The sequence below is a fragment of the Chanos chanos genome, chromosome 10 (assembly GCF_902362185.1).
Source record: "Chanos chanos chromosome 10, fChaCha1.1, whole genome shotgun sequence".
In the NCBI taxonomy this organism is placed as follows: domain Eukaryota; kingdom Metazoa; phylum Chordata; class Actinopteri; order Gonorynchiformes; family Chanidae; genus Chanos; species Chanos chanos.
The window spans coordinates 32,576,071-32,588,352 of record NC_044504.1 but is presented as its reverse complement, the minus strand read 5'-3'; the positions used below and the strand labels follow the sequence as shown (position 1 = coordinate 32,588,352).

The 12,282-nt window shown below is 41.9% G+C and overlaps 1 protein-coding gene across 1 annotated transcript in view; it reads left to right on the top strand.

Moving 5' to 3' along the window:
• Positions 1–8,793, top strand: part of epha3 (eph receptor A3) — a 72,185-nt gene extending 63,392 nt beyond the window's left edge. The window contains exons 14-17 of the mRNA XM_030787202.1: positions 242–391; positions 1,053–1,246; positions 4,469–4,624; positions 8,688–8,793. Coding sequence (XP_030643062.1) covers positions 242–391; positions 1,053–1,246; positions 4,469–4,624; positions 8,688–8,793 — 606 coding nt within the window. The remainder of the gene's footprint in view (positions 1–241; positions 392–1,052; positions 1,247–4,468; positions 4,625–8,687) is intronic.
• The last annotated feature ends 3,489 nt before the right edge of the window (positions 8,794–12,282 follow it).

Sequence of the window (12,282 nt, the reverse complement as noted above, 5' to 3'; positions counted from 1 at the left end):
CTTGGAAATCTCTCTGACAAAGTTTTCTTATTTTTTACTTAAAGTGTACAACCACACCAATATTCCTACATTCCTGCTTATCTAACTACAGTAGAGGCTAATAGATGCCACGGGGCTTGCGCATTGGCCCAGTTTGTAAGAAGTTTTGAAAGTCATTTAAAACTATGTGAAATTTTGACAAAATTGGAGCCAATGTGCTAATGTTTTCAGTTTCAGTATATTCAGTGTATTATTTCGTCAGGGTGGCAAGATCCCAATCAGGTGGACGGCACCGGAGGCCATTGCCTACCGCAAGTTCACCTCAGCCAGCGATGTATGGAGCTACGGGATTGTGCTGTGGGAAGTCATGTCCTATGGAGAGAGGCCTTATTGGGAGATGTCCAATCAGGATGTGAGTAGAGACCTGTCATCTTAGCAAGCTGATGAACTTCCTACTGGGCAAGGAAGTGAGGCGTAGAGAGACCATGTGGCGTATACAACCATTACCCAATATTCCCATGTCCTGGTGCCAGAATGAGACAGTAACCTGACCGTACTTAGACAAAAGGAGGTGGGAGGGTCAGTACGGGAATTCTGAATGCCTCTTTGACAATAGTTGTGGGAAGGCGTAGGTAGAGCTCAGCATCAAGATAAACTGGTAAAAACACTGGGTGTTTTCAGAGTGTTTGTGCAGTCTTTACTTCAGCATTGACCATGAACAGTGGCCCTGTAAGACTGACCATAAGCAAAAGGCCACGGGAAGATTATATTGACTCGGTTACTTTGGTATGTGTGACCATGGTAACATGACCAGACGTGGTGTACTCAAGCAAACTGATTTTGTGTTTCTGTAAAGTACAAGGTTCATCTGTTTTGCATTTTCTTAAGGTCCTTGTCGTCAGTCTGCAAGCCAAAGTAGATTTTCATACCGAGGATCTATGAAAGAATCTGGGACAGGAAATTGATACAATAGCTCAACAAAATTGCAGCACTTTACATGCTAAAACTTGGCCATTCCAATCCAGATCCCAGCTTGACTTTTCGTCTCATCCTGTTTTATGATGGTGCCGCAGGTTATCAAAGCAGTTGACGAGGGCTACCGACTCCCTCCACCCATGGACTGCCCTGCGGCCCTGTACCAGCTGATGCTGGACTGCTGGCAGAAGGACCGCAACAACCGGCCCAAGTTTGAGCAGATTGTCAGCATTCTGGACAAGCTCATCCGCAACCCCAGCAGCCTGAAGATTACAGCCAACACCACCTCCAGGTATGTCTTTCACCCACACATATCCACCCGAGGGGACCAGCACAGGCCTCGGATGCTTCTGCTCCCAAATTGCCTCCCACTCCTTCTCTGCATCCTGTCACATTTGGCTCTTTGGGACTGTTTTCATGGGCTGTAATGAAAGGAAATTATCTCTTCCTCCGAGACTCGTTTATGTCCATCCCTCCATTTCAGTCACACACTATATCCTTGAGCAGCTGGTCGCTGTTCGCATCTTTTCAATATTCGCATGGATTTATTTTCCCTGAACAAAACCTGTTTATTTTTGGAGCCAGTGACATTGTCCAGAGTTTGTCATAAACAATCACCAGCTTCCTGTTGCAGTTTGGGTTACTCATTTGGTGCCGGCCCTCTTGTCTCCATTATGAGGTGACCCAAAACCATATTTGACCCAACCCCCTGCCCCCCCCCCCCCCCACCTCCCATCTCACCCGATGTTCTCTCTCGTTGTGGTTTTTCTTTCTTTGTTGTAATAAAGCCGGGCCAAGGAAGTCCAGACACCGTGCCATAGCCCACAATACGTAGACATGAACTCAGGGAACAGGGAGCTCTGTTTTTACTGAGACGTCCGAGTGCATAACGGTGACTAATGATTTCTTAAGAAAGTGAAAATGGGTCCCTGGGAGCTTGCATGTAATTTGCCTGATTGGCTTTTAACATGGGCTGGCCGGAGAGCTCTGGGCCCAGGTGATTTATGGCTCCCCGAGCAAGACACACATTGAGGTGTTGCTGCGGCTGACTGCCGGATTGCCGCTGCAGGACCGCGGGCGCAGCTGGTCCCAGGCCCATGCACCTCATTTGTCAGAAATGCACTAACATGTTAATGGAAAAGCACCTCTAATCCTCCCCCACAACTGGACGTGTAAGTCTGGGTTTGAACCCTTCTGTCATAGGGATAAGAGTCAGCATCAGAATTGAGCAGATGGCTGTGGGAAACGCAGGCGTCTCTTCAGTGAAGGGCAAGCATGGGCACCCCATTTCTCCTCGCTGGTCGGACAGGCATTCTTCACGTCCAAACTCCCCAGATGTCTCTTCTGTAAAGAAGATGGGCAAGAATACCCCCCCCCCCCCCCACTCTCTCTCTCTTTTCTCCTCCTTCTCCTCCTCCTCTCCTCCCCAGAGAGCTTTAAAAACATGATACTACACAGCCGTGGTTATTTAGAGGTCAGTCAACCAGTGGGGAGTTTACAGAAAAAAAAAAAAAAAGAAAGAAAGAAAAAGAAAAATAGGGAGAATGGACAGGGACCCGGAGTGTTTACTCCTCTTCCTCTCCCACTCGTCTGTTCTGCTTATGTCAAGGAATCTTAGGGCTGAACGCTCGGCCGTTTGAGAAAGGCAGTGCGCACACCAGGGTTTAGGCTATCACTTTCACTCCCTACAACAAAGATGTTCTTTTCATCTCCAACCTTCCCTTTACTGTCTTGTTTGTGTCTTGTTTGGTGAGAATTTGCCGTGCCTGAAAGTAAAGAAACTTATCAAAACAAACAGAAGAGCTGGTAAAAAAGAACAAGGACTAAGGTCATCCAGAGTTTACTACAATACCCTGTTGGTTAAGAGAGCGTTTTTTTTTTTTGAGGAGAGCTTTTGAATCAATAGTCTTCCTACAAAGTAAATGATTGTCAAGAATCTTGTTCTTTCCTGGTTTTAACTTGTGGGAATCAAGATGAGATTATTTTGTTCACATAAAGTCTTGCTTACCCTTTTGAGACCACGGGCTTCTAGCACTGCAGTTCTGTCTGACCCCTTTTCACTGGTATACTCCATTAGGAATATTATTTTCTTCTTAATCCAGTAAATATAAAGATATTTTCAAACTTTTCGAAAGCTTGCGAACGAAGCATTGTATGTTTCTCCGTCTTTTTCATGGTCTGCTTTAAGATTTAATATACTTTTCTTCTCAAGGGAACCTATTTGCAGTGCCCCAGGGTAGCGCTTACCAGGTGTGCCTACTCCAGTGTTCTCAAACCTGTGTCAGCAGCACAGAGAGTTAAACTGGAAATAGTTGCAGGGTCTTACCTTACCCATTTATACAGCCAAAAACAATTCCATGTCAGAAGTCCAGCCACCGTCGTTTATATCCCTCTCTCTGCAAATTATCTTTTCGAATTTCACCATTGAAAACACATGGCTCGGGGGTGGACTTCCTGGCATTATAATTTGTTTATTTACCTTGTTATAAATAGTGGTCTCCCAGGGGAACATAATCTCATTTCCTTTGTTGTATTCCCCTGGTTCTGATCAGGTGCTCGTGTCCTAAGGCTGTCAATACAGTCTTCCTGCGTCGAGGCATTCACTCTGATATTTATAACACTGTTAACATTGCTTGCACACCCATCATTGTTCTTAAGGAGCCACTGAGACTCAACCTGAAGTGTTTTTGGCACTTCATTACGCAGTTGATACAAATTTAAATTGATTTAGCGATTGATTTAATCCCTTCTTTGCTGTTATGTACAGAGAAGCGTGTTTATGTATCTCGTTATTTTGTGCTGCAGTAATTTAGTTTAACATAACTATAAATTAATATATAAATTGTATCAATGTGCAAGTAAATAATTTGTCATTTGCAGCACAAATGTTGGACTCACTCATACATTCATACATTTATATCCAATAAATATTAGGCACGAGCATATTGAGAAATCATCAGAAATAGTCAGATGTTTATGGATTAAAATAAATATTCCTTTATGAATTGACGTTTGCCAAAAAAAGAAATCTTATCCACAGCACGTTGTGGATCGTGTCCCTCATCCCTGCAGGTATTTCCTTATAGAGACCCTTGGGAATGGCGAGCACATCAGATTTGAAACCTTTAGTGTTTCTCCTCAGCGGCATGCATTTTTATGAGCTTATTTTCTCAGTGATTGTGTGTGTGTGTGTGTGTGTGTGTGTTTTGTTTTTGTTTTTTTTTCATACATGATGTGAATCACAGACGCGACTATATGTTGTTCAGAGAGGAAGTGTTTAGGACGAGAGCCTAAAAGAGAATTGACTCATCAGTTCTTTGGAAGAATAGAGGCAGTGAAGGGAGAGGGGGAGGAGGAAAAGGAGCCGTGGCAGATGAGCTCCACAGTGGTTTCACGTCGGTTCACACATCAGTTCCTGAGCTCCCTCACTCATCATTATTAGCTTAGCCGCACGAGAATGCACGACGTCTTTTGTCACGGTCCTAACATTCTCCCTCTTTTCTTGTGCTCCCAGACCAGCCAACTTGCTCCTGGATCGGAACAGCACAGATATCACCTCCTTCCGCACCATGGGCGACTGGCTAGAGAGTGTGAGGACACTACCTTGCAAGGAGGCCTTCAGTGGGGTCAGCTACAGCTCGTGTGATACTCTGGCCAAGACCTCAGCAGAGTAAGAGAGCCGTTTCTCTCACTGCAACCATTCTTGCTTACGGAACATTCTGGAATGATTGGGGAATTGTTTCCAGATGACTAAGTAATAGCGTCCAGTTTTTTTGGCCTGCAAAGTTCGCATTGAGAAATGCAGTCAGCACAGACCTTGTAACAGTCACGTAATCAGCTGACTGCAATTAGGCCCAAACAACCCAGGTAATCCTACCAAACAGTAACAGAAATTGTCTGTGAAACACTATACACTTTTTGTTAGTCCGTGTTATCGACTGTAGTAACTAACACATGTTTTGAAGACATTTATTTGACAGTGTGACTCCTTATTGTTATATTTTTTATTTCTCTCGCTCTCCTAATGTTCAGTGCCTCATAAGTCTGTCGGTTGACAGTTATTTACCGCTCCAGTATATACTAGTAAGCTTTTAATAGACATGTTTGGAGGTTTGAGCAGATACACAAGTGTGGTCCCCATGTGAGTGTTTTGGCCACCCAAGCACATCTTGCTGATTGCAGAATATTTTTACAAATCTGCTCACTTTATATTTTAGGGGTAATCCCGAAAACATGGCCATATCGTTTTGAACTTAATTCGCGATGACAGTGTTTCAGACACGCTTACCTCTGTTTGCAGCCCCAGCTATTGTGGAGATGAAAGACTGAACCAAAATAAAACTACAGCTTTGACAGTCAACAGCCTTGAAACAGGTTTAGGAGGTTGAATCGGGCAGAGATCCCACAGTTCTGAATCAGGGACTGACTCAAACAACGAACTACTAATAATAACTTCTCTGTACTGCTCCATGTTGATCTAAGTTTATGGGAAAAGCTCGGTGGTGGCTCACCAGGGGCCGTAGCCCAGTCTGGATAACATCTCTGGAGACGGGGGGTTTTTTTTTTGTTCCCCACAATTGATAAAGTATTCAGGAGTGTAAATAGTTTGACATTCATAATCAAGATGATCAAAGCCCTGGATGTGGAACACTGGTTTGTGAAGCATTTAAGGCCACGCTCTGGACTAAATGGCTAAACACTGTAATTAAGATTGTTGTAGGGGTTTGTTTTGTTCAGATGTCAGGGTAAATAATCAAATGCAAATAGCCAAAGAAATTCTCTCGTTGCCCATGACCCAGATTGAATTGCTTAAGATGCGCGTTGTGTCCACACCATTCTGCCTTATATGGGCAGTAGGTGGATTGCACGGTGATGTCTGGAGACATGTTCAACCCCTACGGAGGCAGGGGTAAAGGGGAGAAATTGGTATTTTGATTGGATAAGAGTATTACACGTTCATAATTAAACACGACCTTCCCTGGATGTATCATTGCCTGTATGCTGAACTGAGGTTGTATTTCAGCATGGGAATTTTAGCAACAAACATGATTTTTTTTTTTTATTATTATTATTTATTTACTGCAGATCTTGAAGTTCTTTGCTCCATAATCATATTCATTCAGTTTGCAGTATGGGAGGCTCCCAGAAGATAAATAAGTCATAAAACACAATAGACCAATGCTGTATGGTTTGTCCCACATGGACATTGTTTCATTCCTTCCACTGAATCATTCAACCAATTCATTTTTCCACACTAACTCAGCAACCCACAGACCAAAACTTCATCCGATGATTTGGTAGCTAGTATGATTTACCAAATACTAAAAAGGCATTGTGAGAGCCTGATGTGACTTTGAACTGCGTCTTTTTCTCATAGATCATATTTTGTCATGGCTCACTTTAATTCAATTTGCAGTTTCTAAAAGGTCTATATTGTGCAATGTCTTTTTTTTAGCCCTCAAAAAACCAAAAAAACCAAAAGCATTTTCATAACATTAAAAGTATTTTTGAAAGACCCTCTGATCATTTGGCAAATGATGAAACTCTCTGGTCATCGAGATGGTCCTAATGCCTCATCCTCAATTCTTAAGGCATAGATTATCGCACTAAAGAGTATTCTGACCTAATGCACTTGAATCTCAGATGCGTGAGATGTCTAAGAGAGACAAAGAGGCTTTGATATTGGTGGTTATTGCTGATTCATTCAGTTTCCATGGTCTTTCACCCTTGGGCTTCCTACTTGTCGCCGTCTGTGAATTAGCGATGCAAACATGTTCGCTATGACAGAGATTGTGTGACATTTTGGGAAGGAAGTGAGCTCAGTCTCCATCTGTCATCTTGCTTATGTTAACTGTGTTTTGAAGGACTGTTTTGACATATTGCTGGCATGTGGTTTCAGTTGATTTAACCCATGATGTCTTTAAAACCTCAGTCATTTCAGTAGTTCATTACATGGAGAAGTCAGGCCCAAAACAGTTCACCGACATAGCAGCTGGGCAGCTGTTCACTGACATAGATTTTTTTTTGTGTGTTCCTCTACCAGTGGTAAAAGCTCTGTTTTCCTTCATTGGTTTTCAGTACCTAAGTTATTCTTTAGAGTTTTTTGTGTAGTTCTGTCAAAGAAATGTATCTACTGAATGTTTTTTTTTTTTTAACCTTCTGTCAAATATTTCTGAAACATCCCTGCCCCTTTCTCTCTCTTTTGCTCTTTCCCTCAGTTTCTGTCTCTCTCTCTCTCTCTCTCTCTCTCTCTCTCTCTCTCTCTCTCTCTCTCTCTCTCTCTCTCTCATTAAGATTCCCTTTTGTTAGAATAATGGAGTTTGGCGTGCTTAATGAGTAGCAGCATTCGGTACTTCAGTTTTTCAGCTGCTTGCAATCTGTCCGTTGTATTGTAGCATTTTAATTAGCACAGCCGATTACATGCTCATCTAATTTAGCATAGATTTAGCATGTTCTTTTTTTCTTTTTTTTTTTAATATTGTGGCTAGAGTTTGCTTTTCATGTTATTTTATTTATTTATTTATTTACTTACTTACTTTTAGCCGCCTGTAGTTTGAAAGCAAAACCTATCCCTACAGGAGCTTGTAATTGGTTTTGTTAGGCCTGTTCGATAGCATTAGGTTTTGTCGGGGCAGATGCTGCTGTATACATACTGAGCAATGACAAGATACTGTCTACACAGGGATCAACTTGTCATTCTAAAGGTCTACTCTGTCTTTAGAATCTGCCTAGCTGAGGTAAGGCCAGCGGCCACATGCCCCGAGTGGGAGCCGTCCATGGGAATTACGACACTTTAACCTTTAAAGACTGGATGGTGGGTTTGATCACGGCTTACTGTGTGCTGGCTGCCTTTAAAAACCTCCCTGCTTGCATTCTTATCCTCCTTAGGGTTTACTACAGGACACTGATATACTGAAAGGTCCTCTGACTTGAATTTACTGAATGCGCGTGTCTCTTGTGCCTATCCTAACCTAGGTTTGCTTTGACTAATATGCTTTTATTACGTCCAAGACCACAACATCATGCATAATCTCACTAAATTAAACCGAACTGACAGATTAAAGTTTCTCACTAATTTGTTTGTACTGTGTTAGGGTTCATAGCGTACTGAGTCTATAGAAGATGAGTTTATCATACGATAACGAACTCAGTGATTCTTTGTCACAAACACTTACAGATGTGCATGGAATGGTTGTCCATTTAGTGAGTCTGAAGTGTCTATGCAAGACCGTAAATAATACAAGCTTTTGTCATCTGGTGCATGTAACTAATATATGATAGAAATTATTTGGGTTATCTGTCTAAAATGTATTTTTTGCCAGTGCTGTTCCCCTCAAACCATCGTAGAAATCCAGACAGAAATCCAAATTCCAGATGCACTCACTTAAACAGTGCTGCTGTTATCCAAATTGGCCTTTACTCAAGCAGCCCAAAATGTAGTCTTTTTTTTTTTTTTTTTTTTTTCGACTGTGTCAACACAAAGCTTATCATGTCCTGAGACAGTGCTATTCCTCAGATGACTGTACATCTGTGTCCATGCTGTGTCCTTCTGGGATGCACAGTTCTTTATGATTGACACTCTGGGACTGGCTGAGGAAGAGAGGGGTGGAGCAGCACTGCGGGCTTGTCACTAATGTCACCATATGTCATGCAGTGAGTACTGTACCAGTCACGCTCTCCCCATCTCTGTCTCTCTCTCTCTCTCTGTTTCTGTCTTTTTCCTCTCTATTCAGAGACTTCAAGAAAATTGGTGTAACCATCGTTGGACCTCAGAAGAAGGTTGTGAGCAGCATCAAAGCACTTGAAACACACACAAAGGACGGCCCCGTTCCTGTGTAATATAATAAATGAGAGAGAATGAAAAAAAAAAACAAGACTGTAAAGAAAGAGACTGTCGCTGCTTTTGGCTTTAATAGACGGGAATGAATTGCTAAACAAAAAGAGGAAGTAGAAACGACAATGCTAGGATATGTGTGTCAGAGCAGAGCAAGGCAATAGCGGCGTGGTTCCAATGCCTCGGACCTGTCCGTGTTTCAGCAGAGAACGCCTCCCCAGCCACTGACATGTTGCCTTATCGCTGAAACTCATGAAAGGAGTGGAGGGGAATTACAGCCGGCTCAGGGGTTCGCCCAAACCATAATTCTGGGTCAGAGAGGTTGTGCTCTTGTCTCACCCTTACCACCTCCTCCCCGCCCCCCCCCCCCCCCTCCCCCATCATGAACGGGTCGCCATGACAACGAAGGCCCACGTGGTGAAGAACCAGGATGGAGCCGTCAGGAGCCAGCCTACTCTTCTCCTAATGGACTCCAAGTGAAAGCTTTTTAACACGTGACTGTGGAGAATTGCGATGCCTTTAGTAAAACATTGAGAAAGCAACTGGAGAGGCAGCACTTTGAAAGAGAGAAATGAACTCAAACTCAAGACCTGTTGCATCCCTCCGCTTCACTGTTTTACGTGCTGATTTCAAATGGGTGTGCCTGTGCTATCCAGTTAATATCAGCCACTCAAATCATAGAAGGTCATTTCAATTTCCAGATTCCACTGAAATATAGATATAAAAGGGGTATTGACCCTGTAAAGACAAAGTGAGCCACCAAGGTGGGAATATACAATACAGGCAAACTGTGTTGCATCCTAACAGTTTACTAATGCTTGGAAAGAGAAGTCACATGGCACAACTTATTTGCCCGGTTGTTACCTTTCATAGAAAAGAAAATCTGGTTGGAGATACCTATGAGTAAAGGAGAACAAAACATCCAGTACAAAACTGAGCAGAAACCCATGTGAGGACTTCCTCAGTTTTGATAATATAATAAAGTATGTCTTGTTTTTTTTTTTTTTCTTTTCTTGTCTTCACAAAGGACAGCTCTGAACAAGCAACTGTTCACTGATATATTCACCTTGAGTGAGTATTGAAGTATTAAAAAAAAAGAAAAAAGGAAACAGAAAAAGGAAAAAATAAAAAGACTTGAATTATAAGATTCCATCCGCTGAGAGAAATTATCTTCAATTATATTAACAGGCGTAGGAATGCAGTAAAAGAATTATAGTTCAAAAAGATTCTATTCATGCGTGGGGGGGGGGGGGGGGGGGGGGGCAATAAGAATGAATCGTAGTGGTGGTTGACTCTCACTACTGTCTACTCATCCCCTTCCTCATCGAAGAAAGGGAAAACGATACAGAAAAAACAAACACTGTCTTACAGTAGCGTGTGATTGGGAGCTTTATATGTGGCAGATTAAATGAAGGATCTCGCTGGAGGACAGAACCTGTAATTTCCTGCAGTGAAGTCCATGTTGAGATCAGGGCTTAGATGTCTTCAAGCAGCACTCTGATGTATGAAGAGAATGCTTTGAGACAATGACAGCTTATCTATCACTCGTGTAAACGCTCAGGATTTATGTTACTCATTCTAAACTGAGAGAGAGAGAGTGAGAGAGAGAGAGAGAGAGAGAGAGAGAGAGAGAGAGAGTGAATACCACACAGTCCACTGCTTCCAGACCTACTGTCCTGTTCCAGAAGATCATAGAGGTATTCGAGCAGTCCCTGTCAATCACCCATTAGGACAGAGGACATGTTATGACACGTTGTATCACTGTTATTGTCATCAGCATCTCTCAAACACGTCTTTCAGTATCTTAACTTTTTTTTTCCAATAGATCTTGGAGTGGAAAGAACAGCAACCATATGTATGGTGAATTTCTGTGGGCTGCCGTGTTTAAAAAAAAAAAAAAAAAAAAAAAAAAAAAAAAAACATATTGAATCCTCTTCTTTTCCCTCCAGCTTGCCTGTATATGTTGCTGCTCTCCTGCCTATTAGCATGTACATATGTAAACAAGACCAGTGTTAATGGCAGCCATAAACCTAGTGATACAATCCGTTATCTGGCCATCCCCTTGTACAAATGTTTCTGTGTATAAAAGAGCAAGCAAAATATCTGCAACATTTTAAAAGGACTCAAAATCCTTTGTATTATATTTTATGTTATTTTGTATTATATTTGTTTTGTTGGTTTGTTTGTTTTTTTTTTACATTTTAAAAGCAAAGCAATTATAATGACCTATTATTTATTTGTTAACATTCAGTATACAGTGGAAATTTGAATGTTTGATTTGTAGCATACAGTAAGTTATGACATGATTATGTGACAGCATTATCAGTGTTTTGTATTTACTTCATAAAACATGATGTTTTAAAGAGCAATACTGACTTACCACCTCTCCCCAGTCCTTTCCTGTTTCTTTAGACGTGTGTGTGTGTGCGTGCATGTGTGTGTCTGTGTGTGTGTGTGTGTGTGTGTGTGTCTGTGTGTGTGTGTCTGTGTGTATCTGTGTGTGTCCGAGCGTGCAAACGTAGAGGGCCTTGTCTACTAATGTATGATGATTTGTAGTGGAAACATTTATATTTTTATAATAAACGTTCTCAAAATATTTTCTAAAGAATGAATGCTGAGAAACGTGTGTCCTGTGGCATTATTTCCCTCTCTATGACGTGTATGCTTTTGAAGGGTTTATCTGGCTGTGTTTTGGAGTAGCCCAGTGAGGGGTCATGTATGGGTTATGTATTGGGGTAAAGTCCCCAATAAAACTATTAGCCACCTACTATATGGCTCGTGTGGTCTTCTCCTGAAAATATCAACTAAAGAGTGGCCATGTGGAGCTGCCTGCCTGAGATTTAGACATTTTAATATCTTATCAGTACATGGAAGGTCAAATTGCCTTCTTGCCTCCTGCTACACACCATGTGACGGGACATCATGAAGATTTTCCCTTACAGGTCCCCCTTGTGTGATTTGTTTATATGTTGACCCAAATGAAAGACCTTAACACACTGGCCATATTTTGCCTATATGATGTTACTTGTAATTTAACAAATGAATGCTAAAAAAAAAAAACCTTCTAAGATTCTACAAAAAGTTATTTAAAAGCAGGGGAGACCTTGTGAAGGTACTGTGAGAGTCATTTTTCCCTGGTGTGCTACACTTTCAGACTATGGTCAGGACTCCAGAGAAGCACAAACTGGTTTTGTTCTTTGAGTTGGTGAGAAGACCACGGTCCATCAACCTCTTGCTCAGCAGGGCTCAGTAGAGGAACCTCTGTAATTTGTGGACAGTGTCAAGCGGGTGGTTCTCTTGACCATGTGCGCTACGTCATTTGGTAGTACGGTACTGTGGTACTTAAAGTGTGGAAAAACTAGGTAACTGTTTGAAATGTGATTTAGGAAAAGTGTGCTTCATTGGATCACCTCGTCTGAAGTGAGTGCAGTGTAAGGAGGAGATTTATGTGACTGTGGATAACTGGACATTCCAAACTGATAGAAAAGGGTAGT